Raw genomic sequence first — 20032 nt, 5'->3', positions numbered from 1 at the left:
TGGGTCCGGAATACCTCGGGGACCACCTGCTGCCGGCGTCAACACCCCTCCGCCCTGTGCGTTCCCACAGAGAGGGCCTCCTCAGGGTGCCTCCGGTCAGAGAATGCCGGCTGGTGGCCCCCAGGGGGAGGTCCTTCTCTGTGGGCGCCCCGGCCCTGTGGAATCAACTGCCGGTGGAGCTCCGGACGGCACCGGATCTCCGCTCCTTCCGGCGCGGGTTAAAGACCCACTTATTCGAACAAGCTGGCCTGGCCTGATGGGGAGTCATTTTAGGGTTTTAATTATTTGTATATTTCTATTGTTTTATTGTGGGCATTAATTTAATTCTTTTTTAACTTTTGTATTTTTGTATTTTTATTATATGCCCTGTTCACCGCCCTGAGTCCTTCGGGAGAAGGGCGGTATAAAAATCCAATAAAACTAAACTAAACTAAACTTCTGAAATTCTTACTGAGAAATCTAGAGGGACTAGTCTAGACATTTGCCAGGAATCAACATGATCCCCTTCCCCCACTTAATAATTACCTTTACCCATGTTTTTCTTGCTTTGCGTGCAGTTCTTGAGATATAACCAACATTTAATTTTGTCAATTGAAGAGTTCTATAATAAATTGTATTGTACTGCATGTCTTTCAGGTTTTTTAATATCGCCATATCTAAACCAAAGATCCCCAATTCCAGCACTCTTAGCACAGCTTCCATAAAAACTTATTTCTAATATTTCCAGTGTGCAAAATGGAGAATATAAACTGTTACCTCAAGAAAATTAGTATTCAAATTTTGTGGAAAATATTTAGATCAGTGTTAGGATTAAATCAGATTTAATTCTAAATAGCATTCCAAATTCCAGCAATGAGTACCTTTGATTTTCATTGAATCTCTCTCAATCTCTCTCAATCTCTATCTGCGTGTCTGTCTCTGTGCCTGTCTGTCTCTCTCTCTCCTTCTGTTCCCCCCCCCCCCGCAACTACCAAACTGGCTGAGCTTTAGGCAAAACATTGACATGAAGATGTCAACAAATAGGCAAATCTAGGGCTACTGAGAAGCTGCAATTTGGGGGTGGATTTATTTTAGGTGTGTTATACTTAGGTGAAAATGTGCAACTGTTTTGTGTTATCTTCATCTATAACAGTGGAAAATTACACTAATGCTTCTCTACAGTTTGCCATCAAGACTTTGTAGAGTGATTTCTGAATGCATAGGGAGAGGGTACAGAAAAGGGGCTTGATGTCACTTGCAGTCAGTGGGCAAACACTTGGCATGTACAAAAAAAGAAAAGAAATATTTCTCCTTAATTTGCAAGACCCCCCGACAGGAAATCTTCATTTTTCATGATTGTTTCTTCAGAAATTGCAACTATGCTTATGTAACCTTTTCTGGGTTCTTCATTGAGGGTATCCTGGTCCCTGTAATTAAACCTATTGGTTAGGGCAGTGGGTTGATGTACACAAGGAGAATTTACAGTATGCTGAGTGGGAATTCAAGTACTTGAAGTCCACATATCTTAAAGTTGCCAAGTTTGAAACACAATGTTCTAGACTGACATCCTTGTTATGGAAATATGTTTTGCGATCAGTGAGAAAAAGGGACATGCAGACGGTACTTAAAACTGACAAAATTTAATTTTAAATTGAAAAGGTTAGGGGTTGAAAAATTAAGACTATTGAAAAGGTACTAGATGGACTCACTGATTTTGGTAGAATTATTTCAAAAACAATACAAAACAAAATTTGTATCTCAAATTTTGTTTTGTATCATTCAAGAATAATCTGGGCCATTGAGGGAAGAGTTTAATTCAATTGCTATGTAGGAGATGTTTTAAAAAGATTAAATAAATATTAGGGGCAATCTTCTTAAATTTCCAGATAATGTAAAATAGCTGACCTAGGCACAACTCTTAACTGCACATGTATCCAACTTTGATGCGTGATTTGTCAATTTTTATTTTATGTGTTAACTATCCCTATAAAGAATCTGTTCTGTCTTGTACCATTTTTGCTGACTAATATTATGGTTACTGAAACTGATAAAAATAGAATGCCTTACCATGAAGTAACAAGAATATTCTATAATTATTTGTCAACTTTTATTGCCAACTATTATATGTATCCTTTCCCTTTCAAATATTTCTGAATACTGTATTTGTCTTTTTCCTTATACTTTCTGCTCAAATAGCTCTGCTAATAATTCCAGCATATGGAGCATGTTATATAATAGTTCAGGGGAGACTGGATTTTTGGAATTTCCTCTCTTAGGCTTCTCTCTGTACTTCAAAAGCGCACCCATGGGCTATTTGTTCCTTGCATTCTAGCTCTTCTGACCTTATTTCTCTCATGTAGCTATCACTTCCATTTAAGATCTTGGAAAATTAGCACACTGACAACATTTGCTAGACATTTACAGGAAATCAAGCAGCTCTATCTTCCTTTCCGTTAAATTCTGAGGAAATAATTGAGGCTATGGATTGGCGAAATGAGTAATACGTAAATGAGATGAGAGTTAAGAAATTGAAACATAATCCAAGTAAGATGCCATACTGTTGCTTTTAGGAATTGACTGATCCAGGAAACTATGTACAGCTTGTTATGGATATAGGTGATCTGTCTCCAAAAACTAATCTGGCTGGTTGAAGGCTTCCTGAATTTGACATTCCTGGATGTTGAGAAGGCCACAATAGGGATATTTCTCCCCAGCTTAGACTGGCATGCCAGTTGGAATGAAGGCAGACTTGGCTATACCTTATGCAGTAATAACATCTAGCCCGAACTATTACAATACAGTAGAGTCTCACCGGGGTTGTCTTTGTACAGTGCTCAGCTGAGAAACTGTTCAGTTTAAAAAGGGAAAAATATTTTAACAAATATTTCCTATGGTGAACATATTATTCTTATATGATTCCAGCTGTATTGAATACTAATTTGTTTCTGTGGCCAATTCAAGTTGCTAATAGTACAGACAGTGGGCTGGGACTAAAATATCCAAAAGACAGATTTATTAAACATGTATCATTGCTTATGCTCTGGGCAACATCTGGATGGCATTGTATTATTTTTACTGTGAAGTTGCCAGCAGCTTTACAATTTCTCTAGTTCTGAAGGCTTTTTATTGTTTCTATGCTTGGTTTCATCTTGTCCCCAAATTCTTTTCTGCGGCTTAGTTTAATTCATCTGTAAGTTACCCACACTGAAGGGTAGATAATAAACAGGTTCCCTTTATACAAACTAATAAACTAAATCCAGAGATATTCAAGAAAAAGACTTTCTAGCAGTGGTAATATTTAAAAAATTATCATAGAAATATCAGAATTTTGTCAAAGACAACACTGAATTTATGTTGTCTTGAATAACAAATTATACAATATCCTAATCTCATCCTAATGCTTGGAAAAATATTTCCATTCCTGAAAAGGTATGTTTGAACTCAAGTGTATACATTTAACCTTAAATGACTAAGCTCAGTAATTTAATATGATGTAATTGGGTAATGGGAAATAGCAATGCTGCTTTTCAAAAAAGGCAGTTATATTAAATCTCTGAAGACAATTTCGCACTTCATTAAAAGAGCAACTGATCATAGCAGTAACTGCTTTTCCATTAAGAACACACATGTTGTACCAGTCACATTGCCTAATAAAAAATTAAAGAGGTCCTCCAATTTTTTAAAGAAAAACTGCCCACCCTATTAAAAAAATGGGACATTGTTGGCAGAAACAGTTACATCACATGTAATTAATCCAACATGCTGAAGGAGAGAAGCATTTTGTTCCAGGAAAAGACGACTTGCAAAGAGTATTAACTGGGGTTTTAATTGTATTTTAGTTGTAATTGGGGTTTTTAGTTCAAGGTTAGTGTAATCATTTTAATTGTTTTTATTTTTTGTAACGTGTATTGTTTTTAAAAAAAACCTTGTGAACCGCCCTGAGTCCAACGGGAGAAGGGCGGTATATAAGTCTAATAAAATTAAATAAAAATAAATAAAATATAAATTTGCTGGTACAATTAATATGCAGTTTGAAAACTTTCAAGAAGCCCTTCTATTGCATGTCCTGTGTATGACATTTGTTCTTTACATTATTTTTTCCATATTTATATGTGGATACATATTAAAATATTAAAATAATTGTTTTAAATTTAACCGCTTTCGATAGCTGATTCAAAAGCATCTTTTCATTTGCTTATGGCACAATCTCACCCTCTGGTTTAGCAATAGCAAAGCTATTACGGTAAATTGAATTTGCACAACTCAGAAAAAAAAATCTAAGAGCCACCTATTTGTCCATTCTGACATACAAGACAATACAGCTGACTTTTTAAAACCCCGTATCAGGGGATCTATAAAAAGTCACCATGTTCAACCACACCAGCTGTGTGATTACAATATAAAAAGTTGGTTAATAAGTTTTGAACCTGAATTAGGTTCCTTCAAATCATTTAGTGCCACAGATAAAGAGGAGCTATAGGAATTTGACAGCTCCTCACTGATCAGCTGTCATTTAAGCAATGAACCTTGAATCCTTTTACTTACTTGAAGAGATATAAATAAAAGCATATTAGTCATATTTTCTGAACAACTTGCTTAGAAGTAATACAATAAAAAATATATTCCTATAGGTAGGTGTGCTTCTGTGTTTAAGTCCTGAGAGTTCTGCTTTAGATTTCCTTACTCAAGTCTCTACCTATGGACCTGTTACTATCAACTTGAATTTAATATGGTACAAGCTAAACAAAATAAAGTAGAACAAAACTATAAATAAAAGAACCAAAATGATCACAGACATTTCTGTGTCTTATGTTCATTGTTCTTATGGTGATATTGGTATGAAACTGGAGCCCCGTGAACCTGCTCAAGAACCTGTGATACCTCTTGGGCATAAATGACAGTGCTTTTTGCTGTTGTGTCACCGTCATTTTGCAACAACCTGGATGGATGGGAAGTGTATCTGCCTCCCTCAGTGGTTGATCTAAAGACTAGAATGCTTTCTTGGCAGCATAACTTGCCTGAGAGCTTCTTACATTGAGAAGAGCCAACCTTTCTTCCTGGTCCAGAAAAATCACAATAAGGGTTTAGATCATCAATGGGAGGCATGGAAAGACTGTTCTCAAAATGCTCCAATTCAAGTATTCATTTACAGTAACTGATTGGTGAAATAATTGCTGCATCTGAATTCCTTCCCTTTTTTGCAGGCAGTGAAGACTTCATGGTTTTGAAAAGGAGCAAGTAGTGAATGCTATTCTATCAACCCAGGGATGGTGACACACAAAGCTGACAAACAGGTGCCAAATTCCAGTGAGCTAGTGAGAATGTCTCAACCTGCGACCTTAGCTTCTCTACAAGTTACCTTTCTTATGCTATTTCTCTGCTGGGATGCACTTATTTCGGCACTGCCCATTGGTCCTGATTACTTGCAGCGAGGCTGGCAGAGGCTTCTAGAGGAAGGGGAAAGTTGTGTGGAATGTAGATTGGAAGAATGCCCTGTCCCTCGTGGTTGCCTGGCTGGAGTGGTCCTGGATGCCTGTGATTGTTGTCAGGAATGTGCAAATCTAGAGGGACAGATCTGTGACCTGGACCATACCAACCACTTCTATGGCAAGTGTGGGGATCACTTAGAGTGCCGTCTTGATTCAGAAGACCTGCAACATGGCGAAGTGCCTGAGCCCCAGTGCAGTTGTCTGTCTAACCAAGCTCTTTGTGGCTCTGATGGCAAAACATATACTCAGATCTGCAAATTCCAAGAGGCGTTTAATTCCAACCCTGAGGCTAATCTCACTGTAGCTCATGAAGGACCCTGTGAATCAGGTAAGGTCCATTGTACGTCCCTCTTTGTCAATTTCTGTGCGAGTCCAGAAAGGACTTATTTTAAATGTTTTGAAAATAAAATAAATGGGAAGCAATGATTCTAAGCTCTTATATTTTCAGAAATGAAAAATGTATGGTGAAGTAAATAATCTGACAGTTTCAAATTGGGTAAGAGAGATTGGTCAAAGCAACCTGGTTTCGGTAATTTTGCAGTTCTCAGAAGTGTTTTTTCACAAAATCTGCTATCTAGTCCTAACTCTGGTACCTGTTCTGTACCAGCCTGCTACCGGCCCTGCAGAAAAGGCAGGGACAACCCCTTTTACAAGAAGGCAAGAGGCTGGAATTACGCCTGCCAAATTTATTGCAACAAAAACAAACGGAACAAGACAAACCAAGAAACAGGAGCTTTAAGAAACAGGAACTATCCAAGCGGTTGCCTTCAGCAAACCAGCCCTCCCACACATTCCCCTTATATAGAGTTCAGGACGTGGCTTCTCTCTGCCTCCTTCCGAGGAGCCCCATTGCCTTCCTCTGTTTACTCCTAATTGACTGCCTCCTGCATCGGGCGTCCTTGAACAGGGCCAGCTGTGGGTCATCTTCATCCACGCTGTCAGGCTCACACAGCTGGGTCTCCGTGGTGACCAAGTGGGAGGGGCCTGGCTGAGGGCTCTCATCAGCAAGATCTTCAACCCTCTCAGCAAGGTCTTCAACACCCCCCTCCTCCTCTGAGTCGTCCGACCCAACTGCCAAACCCACAGGCTGACCCTGAATCACAACAGTACCAAAGATTGAATTAGGGGTTTTCTGCATGTACTGCCATTTATCTACTATCTTTCTCTACAAGGACTGAACATATTTCTTAATAGTACACAGTCAGTGTGTATCTATTGTTTCTATGGAGTGTTGCAGTCATAAAGATTTTAAAAAGAATTAAATAATTGAAGATAAGGAATCAATACCAATTGATGAATTCACCCAAGTAAAACAGTCCTCAGCATTAAGATGAGAGACCATTACTTTCTAGAGCTAGACAAACCCAAGCAATTGTATATAAAAGTAATTGCTAGAGTTAAGGTAAGTGAGAGAAATATTTCATTTATAATAAACATATATTAGGGATATGAAGTATCACCTGGCATACACATTTGTCTACACTGATATATTGTTCCAGGAATTCATAATATAACAGAACTTGGGTCAATCAAACCAGACTAGATGTTGTTCTAGATGTCTGCTACTAAAGCAGCATTTACATATTACACATCTCTTCTGTAATAACTGTACAGTAATGGCTGCTACAAGCTAAGTTACTTTATGGCTTAGTATCCCATTTCTTCTCACCTAATATGAAGTTACCAATGATAAAAAATATATACAAATTCTCCAGAGATACTGAGATGACACTGTTACAAACTGGTAATAAACAGGAGCTAGACCTGCAAGTGTTGAAGGAACTGTCTCTAATTTGATTTCCTTATTGCAAGGAAAGGAGATATTCTGAAACAGAAGAATAAACTAGGATTCCATACTGATGGTGGTAATGAAAAGCAAATTTAGGCTGGTTGTTGAGAAACAGAAAAGAATGTGGAGAGACAGGATTGTGACGCTGAAAGAGTTTCTAATACTTGGTCTAATGTGTGGTCTCACAAAGCTACTCATATTATTGAAAGAAAAAAAACCACTGGTAGATTAGAAGCTGCTTTCTAACAAAGCATAAATTATTAATCTAGCCTGGCATCTAATATCTAACCTGCAGGGCATGCTGAGGTAAAAATCTATCTCATTGCTACCGATCTTTGTAAAAATCAGAACAAAACTCTGGAGGTTCCAGAGCTTGAATAAAAATCATTCTGTATGCAGAGCTTGTGTTCTACCTACCAGCCAGCTACAATCACTCCCCAGGCATCCAACCTTAAAACAAGAGGAAAAGTGAGTAGCTGGAAAGCTTAAGTCAAATCCAAGCATTTGACAATAAAGCAAGCTGATTAGCAGCTGCCACAAAGCTGTCATGTTTCCCCAGCAACAGGAGGCAGCAGCAACATCCCTAGAAAGCATTTCATTTAAACGACTGCGACAAAGCACCGGACCACCGTTTAGGGGCCAAGGGCCCTGGTTCACAGATGTGCCATGATGATGCAAATATATTCTTTATAACAGCTGCTGTTGGCCTGGCAAAGCAGCACTATTTAGCTCAATCATAAAAGGTTTTCCGCTAAAAGGAAATGGAGAGTATAGTGCAATAGTTCATTTATTTATTTTGTTTATAGGACCATCCATCTCAAACATATGAGTCTAGGCAGTGATCCAAAAGTAAAAGGTAAAATACCATAAAGATAATAAAAAACAAATATAGGAGCTGAGATTAAATAAGACCACAACATACTTCATCAATACAAAAGGCTTAACCACATAGCTCGAGCCCTAGGGTTGGTTATGAGCCAGGTTTTTAAGGCCTTCTTGAAAGCCTATAGGGTAGGGGCAAGCCTAATCTACAGAGGAAGGATGTTCCAGAGGGCAAACATTAAATAGAAAAGGCATTCCTCTATGGACCCACCTGATGACTTTTCCTAGTGGATGGGACCTAGAACTAGCCTTTCCTTTTTGGACAGTCCTGAAAGTAACCTGGTCCCATGCCCAAGCCATTATTAAAAGTTTAGATGTTACAGAAAAAATAAAAATAAGACAGGCCTTGAATATAAGCTTACTATCAAAAGGTGAAAGTGATTTAGACACCATATGATTAAAGGATGTCTTGAAATATGTACTATATGTAACTTGTAGGAAGCATCATCTCTAAAATTGATCAGAAAAGATAATACCTTCACGGACAAATAATATAGAGATTCTTGACTTCTCATATATTTTTTGGCCTTTCCTAGAGCCCCGTATTATGTCTCCTCCTTATGATATCTGGAACACCACTGGGCAAGATGTAATCTTTGGCTGTGAAGTCTTTGCATTTCCCATGGCATCTATTGAATGGAGGAAAGAGGGTCTGGATATGCTGCTTCCTGGAGATGACCCCCACATTTCAGTTCAGGTAACCCTGAAAATCTAGTGTGCCCTCAGATAGTGGTTATTTGAGTGTATGGGCAATATGGTCTTCCCTTTAGCTCTTTGTATATGGTCCTAAAGTGTCACTATTTGTATTTAATTATTTTGTTAGTTTTATTCCCACTTTCCTCCTAGATTAAAGCTCAAGATGGCATATGTAGTATTGACTTCTTTTTTTTGTTCCAACAACACTGTGAATGAAGTTTGGCTGAGAGAGAGGGACAGGTCCAAGTCATCAACTGAGCTTTCATTATTGAGGGTGGGCTTGAACCTGAATTTCCTAAGTAAGAACATCAAATTGTTTCTCGAAGTTCTTCAGATCTTCTATCCTATACATTGCTTGCTATACATTTACACTGCTTCTGCTTGCTTAACAAAAGATCGACTTGCTTAACATATCACAGCCAGCTTGTGGCATGTGTAGATTTCTTGCTATAACCTTCTGTAGTTTTGTTGTTGTTGTTGTATTTTTGGTGCTGCTAAAAATACAGTTAACCCATGAACATGTCTCCATTTTTCTCTTGTTTTTCTTACTGCAAGCCTTAATTACCATTCCATTTTTATTGCTTGTTCTCTTGCTGGGCACAATTGCACACATTTGCATTAGCAATTGGAAATACTGTGATGATCTGTGAATGTTCCTAACATGGATCTTCACAGAGGTTAACAAGCTTGGGAAGCCAGCCTAAAATAGAACTTAAAAGGCTGCAAAGTACTTAGTGTTACACCCTTCCAGTTAAAGGGTGTGTGAGGAGATCCTAAGAATCATTTACGGGAATTAAGACTTCTACTATTATATGGAATGTTTGGGTGGGGTAAAAGCATATGTCAAGTCACAGTCTGGTTATGAGGCTGGGACAGTTCCATATTATGTCAAGGGAAACAGTAGGATAATATTTGCGATAGCATCTATCATTTAGAATAAGAGATGTTTTTATTCCTAGCATTGTTGCATCAAAACTTCATGGGTTGGGTTGGGTTGGGAAGGGTGGGAGGGGGTGGGGAGGGGCTGTTTTGTTAAAGATAAAATGTATTGAAAAACTTTTCAATAAAAAAAAAACTTCAACTACCCCTTTGGCATAAATACAGTCACAGTGGTCCAAGAAAACAGATGTGGAAAATACAACCGAACAAATTAAACTGGAACCAGGAATTGCTTTCCTACAAAAAAAAGCAAAATCAATGGGGAAATCTCCAGAGAGAATGTCTGCTGTTATGAGTTAATTAAAAATAGTCTGGGTGTAATGCTAGAGAATACGTTGCATCAGAAATGTTCAGCGGAAGAATAGATATTAAGCAAGATTACCAAGGTCCTAATGCACTGCTTAATTTGTATGCAGCATGGGATTTGGAGACCTTTTTTAGGCAGTGGGACTTTAAGAATGTTATCCTACATACATTTATCTTAAGTGAAGTGTAGGAAAAAGAATGATTGTACAGGCCTATGGGTCCTCCAGGCTTTACAAAAGATTTGACTTTCACATACAAACAGTTCCACCCTATCATTATGTATTTATCATTGTCCTCATGCAATTTTTTTTGCATAATTGCTTTTCTTGCATGTATATAAATCTTCACACTTGCAATTGTTCGTATGAAGTTTCCTCACTTAGAGATGTTAATCCAACAGATAGTTGGAGAAGGTAAAGATGTATGAGCTATGTCAAGGGACAGTGTGACTTGGAGCTGTTGTTTTGTGAGGGTAAAGATTGTTTTACTAATGTGGTGAAGTAATTAAAATGTTGGATGCTGATCAATGTTCTCTCTCTTGTGTTTCTGTAAGGCAGATATTCTAAAATCCCTTTAGCTGAGTGCATGTGCCCATTTGAACTGGAGACTAAAACAATACAACATACTAGCATCTTTTATAGGGATCTCCATAAAAAATATGCCTTGGAGTATGCCATGCTAATACAGAGGCAGAATGGTTGAGTTTTATGTCAGGCTGTTACTTTATGAGATGAAATATCTTTATTAGCCACATAATAGCCAGATTTTGTATAGCTGCAGTGAAAAAAGGCTGATCATGCCATTTTATTGATTCATGTATAAATGCTAAATCTGACTCATTCAGCAAGTCAAAGACTTTGACTTTTGCTAACAGGAGTTTGCTGGCAGAGTTTGGCAGAAGAGTTTCTAACAAATTTTCTCTGGAGGCTGAAAGTTTGTACTTAAGCTAACCTGAGAATGGGAAACAAGTGAAAATACAAGACTTTCTCCTAGTGCTGACCCCCCCACACACACAACCCCACCCCACCCACCCCCGGCAAAGATGAGTGGATAGAAGCCTGTAGTTATAACCTGGAGTGCTTGTGGTATGTTTGTGTACCTACTTGAGAGAATCTTGACCTATATTCACAGCAGGTCCAAGCTTGTGTACTTCTTGAGGAAAAAGTGAAGATTGGAGCAATAAGAGGGCACTTCCGCTGATGAGAAATAATTTATCAGATCATAGTAAAGAGACACTACAATGGAAAATGTTAGTAGAATCAACACTGAAATAAAGAAGTTGTCATGGCATGATTTCACGATTCCTCCTCTGGTCCAGCCCCTGCCAAAATACCACACATTTTAGAATCTGTTTCAGTTTTGCAGTGCTATTAGATAACTAAATGGTTATTCCAAGGCAGTTTGTAAAAAATCTGTCAATTGATTATGCAACATCCTTGTTTTTGGGTGCAGTTCACTGCTCTGACCTGACAGTGAAAGGAAAAATCTGGATATAGGCATTCACACAGAGACATGGATTCCATGTGTCCTGTTTACAGAGAAGACTAAGAAATGAAGACAGTATGTGGGCAACTTCCAAACTTTCTCATTTAGGTTTTAAAAGAAGAAAGAGAACATATACTGCTGCTAGTTCCATCTGTAAATAATTTAGATTATTTTCCACTATGGAAAGAACAGCAACATAGATTGGTATTTTACATCAGTCTGAAATGTCTAGCACATGCCCAAGTACAAAATACATATGCATGTTATGTGCAAATAGAATTAAATGCATGCTTCTTTGAAAAACTTTAAGTTCCATATGCATTATGTAAGTGTAATCACACACCCACAATGTGCTTTGGAATCGGGCTAAAGAAAGAGTCAAAAATAGGATGGAATCCAACACTTTCCAAATATATATGGTGATGGGATGAGCTGTTTTCCCTAACTAGTGGGAATATGAAAAGATAACAGGGATGAAAACTGTAAGAAGACAAATTTCAAAGTCAACGTTAAATATATGGCTGTGAATTTAATAGTTAAACATATTTTTCTATTGTAGTGCCTGCCCTTCGTACCAATCTGCCCCTGAGATTCAGATGGTCCCAATTCACTTAGCTTGGAAGAAAACTTTAAAAACTTGGCTTTTACTCCAGGGTTAATCTAAAATGATAGATGGATCCATCTTCTGGGAGATGGAGTATGTATGATAGGTGTAATATGTTATGTGATATGTTGGTACTCAATTTCATTTCTTTTGTTGATATAAGGTGGGGTTTTTTACTTGCAATAATGATTCGGAATTTTTATTTGATGTATACTACACAGAGTTAGGTGGCTATATAAATCTTCTAAATACTGTGTAGTAGCATGATGGAGACTTTCTCAGATAAAATGCTCAGCATAATAGTCCTGCCAGAAGACTGATAACATGTTTGATATTCTAAGTTTGCAGCTTTTTAAACTCAGAAAAATGCCAAATGTATTTTTTGAGATATACTGATTAAAAGCATGCATTTGCACAAATGAGTAGATGTGATTGTGTAAAACAATATGATTCAGGGAGCTGTGATGAAGCCAACACTTAATCCTATATGAGTTATCCCAAAGTTGCTTTTTTCATGAGGCAACTGGACTTTCTTGTTTTTCTTTTTTGAAGACGTTTTGCTTCTCCCCCAAGAAGCTTCTTCAGCTCTGACGGAATGGTGGTGAATGGCAGGATTTATATCATTGTCTGCAAGGAGTATAATTCCTGCGATTCCCCTCCATCCAGTCAGAGCTGAAGAAGCTTCTTGGATGAGAAGCAAAAAGAAAAACAAAGTCCAGTGATCTCATGAAAAAGGCATCCTTGAATTTAGATATGGGAAACTTGCAAGTAATTTGTATTTATTACTTTATCTTTTGGCACGTATGTGTCACTCCAATTCAGAAACTCTGAGTGGTTTATAACAACCAAATACAAAGTAGGATAAAAGCAATAGAAAGAAACACAATACAGCTTATAACATCCAGCCCAGTGGATCTGCAAATTGGACATTCTTTCTTCAAACTGCTCCAGAAGGGGTATCTTTAAATCTCTTCATAGTTAATGAAGAGGGAGTGGCCTAATATCTGATGTAGGCTGTTCTAGAAGAGGGGGGCTATCACTGAAAATTTTTGACAAAGGGCTTCTGCATTGGTGGAGGGATTCTCAGCAAGCCTTTGTTTTGTGATCTCATCAGTTGAGCAAATTCATCCCAGAGCAGGGAGTTTCACAAATATCCAGATCCTAAGCCAAATGGAGTTAATTCAACAAAATACTTTTTAAATATACTGGATCCCTCAGAAGATGTATATACTGGATCCCTCAGAAGATGTATAGTAAGGATTGTTTTTAATTTCTGTATGTTGGGAGTATGTTTTGATGATGTCATAGCTATACGGATGTATAAAGGCAGAGCTCTGCCTTCCACACCTGATTTCACCCTCCTGGGGGCCCTAAAAGGCCTTAAAGTCGCCCCAAAGAGGCGATGAAGAAGGAGGGGTGCCTCGTTGATCATGGAGAGACAGCGGTCTTTCTGTATGATCCAAGGAAAGCCCTCCAAACCAGCAGGGGAAAGACTGACTGCACCTCTGTGGCCAGCCTCTAGCTACTGACAGGTGAAGAAAGAAAGCGCTAATTAGCAGTTCGTAAACAGCATGTTTGGGACTGGGTGAGAATATTGAGCCTTTCTTTACTATTTTTTAACTGAATTTCCTGGAAAAAGCTCCCAAGAAGCAAAAAACCTCCGAATGTGAGAAGGAAGTGGACTGTAGCCTCACCCTTCCAGAGAAATGGAAGTGGTGTTTTAATTTTTTTTATGAGGGACAGAAAATATAATACTGAAATGGAAACAATATAAAGCTACAGCTTTGACAAATTTGAGAACTGAAATAATTGTCAAGATTTTCTCTTTGAAAAAATATTAGGGTGAAATATAAGAAATCAACCTTCTGTTTTGAGAATGGAAAATGGATATAGAATGACATCTAATGGTGGATTAGATAATAGCACTACAACTGAAAGGATTGATGCTGATCTGGTAAGAGGCTTAGAAACAGAAAATAACCTTGCTTCTTGGCTGCTCCGTGACTCCTAGCTTAACAGAGAATAGCTGGCAACAGAGCAAAATATTTTGGCATACATCACCCTGATCTTGTTGGACTATAAATACCTACTGAGCTATGACTTTTAATCTCAAGAACTATTTGGAGAAAAAAGAAAAATTTGACTTTTGGTTATGTTAGGCTGGGAGAGAGTTTTGGATTGTTTTTAGGGTGGTTGAATATTTTGAACACTTTGAATACTCTGGATTGTAACCTGGCCTGACTGACCATTTTTGGACACCGGAGCAGAAGGACTATTACAAAACATTGCTTTTAGTGCTGAACTCTTATCTTGGAACCTATTGTATTATAAAGGCTATATATAAAGACCAGAAAAACTAGATGAAACTTTTATCTATTGCCATCAAGATTGGTGATATTAGATAAGACTTGTATTTGGAGATCACAACAGTTCTGACAGACTATCTGGAGGGGGGAAACAAAATGGAGGCCTCATACCCAGCCAAAAGTGGTAGGAAAACATACTCAACACCTCCATTTGAAGCCCCCAGCCAGGTTTATCAAGGATCTGCAGGAGTGATGCCTCAAGAAAAAACAAACACTTTTCAGAAGGAGATATATTCTATGCTACAATTAATTCACCAGACAATTGTTTCACATAAAGAAGACACCAGAAGAAACTGTGATGAGATTAAGAACAGTTTAGTTAACATAAATGAACAAATTTCTGATTTAAATCTACAACTAGAAAGTTCCCAGACAATGACTGCAAAGTATGAACAAACAAAAAAAAAAGAAGATGAATCAGAGGAAATTTATCTGGAAGACATAAAAGAAGGGAAATACAAACTGCCACAGACGAATAAAATCTTGCAAGACCCAGCTATAACAATGAAAATGGAAAAGATACTTTACCTCCTAGGTCTCCAAAATACACTTGAGGACAAGAAAGAAGATTTTAAAAAATGGATTATAGAACTGTTAGGGGAAATGCAAGAGATTGGGAGACAAAAAATGAAAAGAAAAGCTGAGGGAGAAGGAAAGTGGGAGTTGCTTAAGGAATATAAATGGGCAAAATTTCCCCTCAAAATTACCTTACATAAATTGTCCTTCTCGTTCCAAGCAACTTTTACAAAAATAGAGGAAAAAATTTTTGGCGATTAAATTGCCTTGGCCTGGAAAGCTATTTGGCAAAGGAAGAAAGCTAGAGTTAGACTTAAAAAACAGAAGATTTGATTTATCAGAGGGGACATTATATGATTAAACATGTGTTTGAATAAGATTAAAAGAATGGGTAACCCTTGGATATAATTAGACTGTTATAATAAGAAAGATGTGATTTATAATTAGAATAGTACTTTTTTGATATGGGAAATATGAAAATATGAGGATAGCTTGTATAAATGAAACTCTTAGCTATATAAATGTAACTGATCTTGAGAAAACTATAACTGACAAAGGTATTCTGAATATTGATGGGAAATTAAACTTAAATAAGAACATGAAAAACAGGATATTGATTTAATAAGGAGATTTTAATTGCAAATACATTTGAAATATAAATTGGTTAGAAAAGAGGTTATAAACTGATATTGTTATTTGTATAACACTAGAAAATATGATGAGGATGTTTATATTCAATTTTGTATGTATTAATAATAGCAAGAATTGTATTTGCATAGTGTTGGGAAAATGAAAACAATTTGGGAAGAAAGGAGGATCAGAGAAAAAACACTGGCTTGTGCAGTATTGAACTGATTGATATTGAAGAAGTTAATGTTAAATATGTGAACCTAGACAACACGTTGTTTACTAAGCACTAAAGACTGCAATTGTTAAAAATCAATAAAAAAATTGTTTTAAAAAAAAGGAAGTATGTTTTGGGCCTGCTCTACAATATCCCTGTGTTGCTTTAATGTTTAGACAGCTCAGAAAAGAAATGAGTCAAAGATGTTGAATATGAATTACTGTACATTCTGAAAAAAATGAGGAGTTTGTATTTATCATGCATGGGCAGTGGTTAATAGTAGTGAATGATTCTAGATTTAAATGTGTCTTATTTTAATTGGCTGTAGTTTAGGGGAGGTCCTCAGAAGTATGAGGTAACCAGCTGGCTTCAAATCCAAGCTGTGCGGTTGACTGATGAAGGAAGGTATCACTGCTATGCAAGAAACAGTGTTGGACAAGTGGCAGCTCCTGCCAGCCTTATGGTTCTCACTCCTGGTAAGTAAAAACTAGCCTTAAATCATTTCTTTAGCCAACTTATTTGTCTCAATAGTTGGTTTTCTCTTGTGTTCACTAGTACCCACATGTTTCTTCGATATTCAGGAAGCTGCTAATGTCTACCTAGCCATTACTTCTTATTTTATATATCTTTCCAAATCTGAAAATTTTTCTCTAATTTCAGTAAATTATTTATTTTCTGTGCCCTGTAAAATGCTGCTGATATAAAAAATATAGTGTTTTGTACAGAAATGGAATTATGTTTCTTCTTTGCATTTCAAACAGTACTTTGTAAATGCATGGCATTGCCATCAAAATAGTAGCCTTTGTCCCATTGTTAGCAAAAGGATAGATGACTTCCTCCAGATGTTTTGGAGTTCAGCTGCTATCAGATTCCACTAGCATGGTCACTGCAAATTATCTGAAACATCCACAGTCAATATGCTAATTGCCTGACAAATTGTTTAACAGTTACAACTATGCTGATAGATTGTAAAATTCATAGACAGCACCCATTATCCAGTTAACATGATTTATTATACATTATTTTTTGGAACTGCAATTATTTCAGTCCACTATTCTTAGCAGTAGATAAAGGAGGACAGTAACTCATTTCAGATGGTAACCATATGCTTTGTGTCCTATATTTGCAGATCAACTGAATTTAACTTCATTGGCTCTGCCAAAGGGGCCCAACCTGGGATCAAATGATGACTGGGAGAGTGATGAATCATATGATTATTACTGAAAAGGACATACTGTATATAGAATAGCACTCAGAATGCAGGGTCATTTGTATTCTTTCCCATTTGAACATTTATTTCATTATCAACTGGTGCCCCAGTTCCAGAGAATAATAATTAATATGGAAACTCTAAGGTGATTTTAAGGAAGCCAAAGGAAATTTTTCTATGGAGAACTTTAGTACAGTATAAGTTAATTCTGGGTGGACAAAATCAATATACTTAATCGTATGACCTATCCCTGGATGACAAGTACATCAAAGCAGGTAGAAGAGAAGAAGTATTTGTATTTAACTAATGCAAATCAAATGGACATTAAAAAGGATTTTGATTAGATTCTGGGAGTGTATAATTTCATTGATTTGATGCATCACATTCACAATTGTTCCTTTTTTAATTGCTCAGAGATTAGACAACATTGATGGATATAATTCAAGTAGCAGAGATTGTGGAGAAAAAAAAAAGAAGCCTCTTTTTTTAATGGGAAGCCTAAGAGCCAAGCCTAAGAACTAAAATCTCTAACAAAATTTAACTAAATGTTTGGTACACTCAAGAATTTAAAGGAGGCAAGATTAGATCAGCAGAGAAGGAAACTGCTAAACAAGTTTGGGAACAGCTTTTAAAATGGAAAACAGATTTCAAAGTGTGCCAAAACACATACTGTATATAAACTGGATGATAGGTGCAGGATATTATTTGGCAAGGCCTTTGGGTTTCCTTGCTGCAGAAAGAAGAATTAATGTTAATTATAAAGTGCTGATCAAAGAGACCACAACTGAAGTACTCCAAAAATAGTAATACTGGTCAGTGTCTCTATTGTGAATTTAACTATTCTTCAGCTTCACTGCTAATTGGAATTCATAGTATGTGCTATTGTTTTTCAAGTTTGCTTTTTTTCCCCAAAGCCTGGAAGTCTACATTTACATACCATGTATGAAAAAAAAATTGTCTCAAGATCTGAAATCTGGAAAGACATCCAGAAAAACCTAAAATGAAACGAGCATGAATGGCTCAATTTCAATTAGGACCTAAATATATCTGATCATGATAAGCCACACAAAGCTATAAATGGTAAAACAGTGAATGTAGCATTTGAATGTTGGAATTTAAGGTATGACAGCTGCATTCATCTGTTCAGCTATCAAAATAAATAGGTGCCGTTCAGCTAATTATTCTGTCTAACCTATCTTTTTTTTGTATTGCTGGCAGAATTAAAACAGGCGGGGTGTGTGTGCAACCAGTCACCTTGACTTAAGGTTATATATTACTTGTATAATGGCTAAAATACATAAAAATAATAACTAATGAGTGCTCAACAAAACAGCACTTTTGGATGTTCAGCTTGGTCTCTTTCTCTCTATCCTACTCAAAAAGTCCTGTTCCATCAGTTATGGATGCTTTTCCTCCCATGTTGTTTTCTCTATCTTTATTCGTGTAAAAATGTATGAACTCACCTAATTCACAAAACCAAAAACAATTTACAAACAATAAATAATAGCTACAAATAATACTCCAGTTACATAAACTAAAAGCATCCAATCATAATTCTGACCCAAATACACCGCAAAATAGAAAGGTCTTAAATGCCTTCTTATGGACTGCAAACATAGGAGATCCGTAGACATTAGAAGTCAAGGTAGTCCAAATTATGGGGGCAACCACCAAAAGGGTGTACACACAAACACACCCCAATATCTTCATATCATATGGGGAAAAGACTCTTAGCATCTCCTCCTGAAAACCTATATGGGACAGGTCTTTGGGGGAAGATAATCCTAGTACTCATTGGCCAAGCCATGTAGGGCTTTGTTGAATGCAGAAGCAAACTGGTAACCAATGCAGTAATACTAGAATTGGTATATTACTGCTAAATCCCTTAATACTTTTTGGCAGATGTACCATAGCATTCTAAACCAACTGTAGCTTCTGAATTTTCTGCAGAGTGGTCTCATATAGAGTGCATTGTAGTTGTCTAGCTCTGTAGTGATGACAGCCACTCAGTCTAGAAAAGGTTGCAATTGTTATTAGGCGAAGGCATCCAGGCGGTAGCGTCTATCTTGAGTTCTTGAGTTCCAGAACACCCACTTCCATATCTAGGAACCTGCTTTTTCAAGAGAAGTGTAATCCTATCCACAACCAATGGTAGAACAAGAATTTAGCTATATAGGTCAGGCACTGAAAACAGTGTCTTGCTAAGATTTTTTTATTATTATTTTGGCTCATTCACATTATCATAGCCTCTAGGCATCAGGCCAGGATTTTGATTGTAACCACAACCTAGCCTAGACATGCAATTACTGCTCAGTATCATTAGCACAAAGATTATATTTCACATAAAGTGATGCAAAGCCCCCATTGATTCATATAGATGCTAAATAGTACATGAGGAGAGCAGAATCTAGACACCTCACATTGGAGCAAATACAGATATGATTGTTGTACCTCTATGCACAAAAATGGAGATTGCCCATTAAGGAAGGAGCAGAAACACTGTGAAACAGTGCCTCCAGTCCCCAATTTGGCAAACTGTGATATACAATCCCCAGTCTGGTAAGCACGGATCCTATCTACAGGCACTAGGACTAGGATATACTGTATGCCACAGAGGACCCATTTTACATCCTTCCTCTCTATAAACTCATAATAATCCCCAGATAGTCTTGCAAATTGTTATCTGAGTCATCTCACTAAACTCTGCCCTAGAGATATCCAAATACAAGATATTGTAAACAATTTTATCTGTAAAAAAGCTCATAAATCTGTCAGAGTGTCCTATTGGAAGATGTTTCACCTGCCTTCTTTTCCAGAAGAAAGTTGGGCATGAGTTGACAGATATGAATATGCAGACATAATAAATATGGGAAAAATAAGCATGCTTTGCCACTCTTATCATCATAGTATTTCTTCCCACCTTCATA

At 37.1% G+C, this 20032-nt stretch overlaps 1 protein-coding gene across 1 annotated transcript; it reads left to right on the top strand.

Moving 5' to 3' along the window:
- Positions 1-5246: 5246 nt before the first annotated feature.
- KAZALD1 (Kazal type serine peptidase inhibitor domain 1) lies at positions 5247-18112 on the top strand (the record flags this gene model as incomplete). The annotated part of the gene is made up of 4 exons (XM_083364968.1): positions 5247-5796; positions 8676-8836; positions 16224-16371; positions 17025-18112. The coding sequence occupies 4 exons, from the start codon at positions 5247-5249 to the stop codon at positions 17117-17119; spliced, it is 954 nt and encodes a 317-aa protein (XP_083221094.1). The 3' UTR covers positions 17120-18112.
- Positions 18113-20032: the final 1920 nt, after the last annotated feature.

This window comes from Vipera ursinii (genome assembly GCF_947247035.1).
Source record: "Vipera ursinii genome assembly, chromosome: 5".
NCBI classification, from domain to species: Eukaryota; Metazoa; Chordata; class Lepidosauria; order Squamata; family Viperidae; genus Vipera; species Vipera ursinii.
The sequence above is the reverse complement of the archived record's forward strand: the minus strand, read 5'-3'. Positions and strand labels throughout refer to the sequence as shown.